This window comes from Loa loa, assembly GCF_000183805.2.
Source record: "Loa loa unplaced genomic scaffold supercont3.2882, whole genome shotgun sequence".
NCBI classification, from domain to species: domain Eukaryota; kingdom Metazoa; phylum Nematoda; class Chromadorea; order Rhabditida; family Onchocercidae; genus Loa; species Loa loa.
This window is the reverse complement of record NW_018111060.1, coordinates 1-906: the sequence shown is the minus strand read 5'-3', so window position 1 is coordinate 906 and position 906 is coordinate 1. Positions and strand designations below refer to the sequence as shown.

At 34.5% G+C, this 906-nt stretch overlaps 1 protein-coding gene across 1 annotated transcript; it reads right to left on the bottom strand.

The window, feature by feature from the left end:
• Nucleotides 1-429: 429 nt before the first annotated feature.
• Nucleotides 430-870, bottom strand: LOAG_15832 (hypothetical protein; the record flags this gene model as incomplete). Its single annotated transcript, XM_003151320.1, has 1 exon — nt 430-870. One exon carries the CDS (start codon nt 868-870, stop codon nt 430-432), a length of 441 nt encoding a protein of 146 aa, XP_003151368.1.
• Nucleotides 871-906: the final 36 nt, after the last annotated feature.

The window sequence follows — 906 nt, the reverse complement described above, 5'->3', positions numbered from 1 at the left end:
GATCGAGGATGATGATGATGATGATGATCGAGGATGATGATGCTGATGATGATCGAGGATGATGGTGTTGATGATCGGGGATGATGGTGGTAGTGGTTGGGACGGATGGGGTGAAAAAATGAGCCAATAATTAAATTTTTTAAATTTCTACCCACTTCGTTTTCCTATTCTACTTTTCATTTTTAATTTGATTTCAATTTCTTCAGCAATCATCAAATTTCGATATCAATCATTCCAGTGATTATATGATATAAATGTATTACAAAACATGATGAACAAACAATTAAAAGGCAATAAGAGAGAGGGAGAGAGAGAAAGAGAGAGGGAGGGAGGAAAAAAAACCTAAATTAGATTCTTACTGATTGATATGGCAAATTGATATGTAGCTAATGAAATTAGAATAAATAGTTAAAATTAAATGATTGCAAATCAATCAATCAATAATCGATGGATAGATAAATATTGCTTAATATGTAAGTGTATGTGTGTGTGTATATGTATATGTGTGTATAAGTGTATGTGTGTATGTGCATATGTATGTTTGTGTAGGTGTGTATATGGTGTGTCTGCGCATATGTGTGCATGTGTATGCACGTACATCTGTATGTATGTGTGTGTATGTGTGTATGAATTATATGTAAGTGTGTGTATGCGTGTATGTAGGTGCGTGTATGTGTGTATGTATATATGTGCATGTGCGCGTATGTGTATGTATGCATGTGCGTATGGTTTATGTGTATATATGTGTGTGTATGTGTATGCATGTGTGTGTATGTGTGTATGCATGTGTATATGTGTATATGTGCCTGTGTGTGTATGTATATGTGTGTGTATGGGTATGTGTGGGTGTGCGTGTGTGCGTATATGCATATATGTGTGTGTGTGTATGTTTGTATATATATAGTT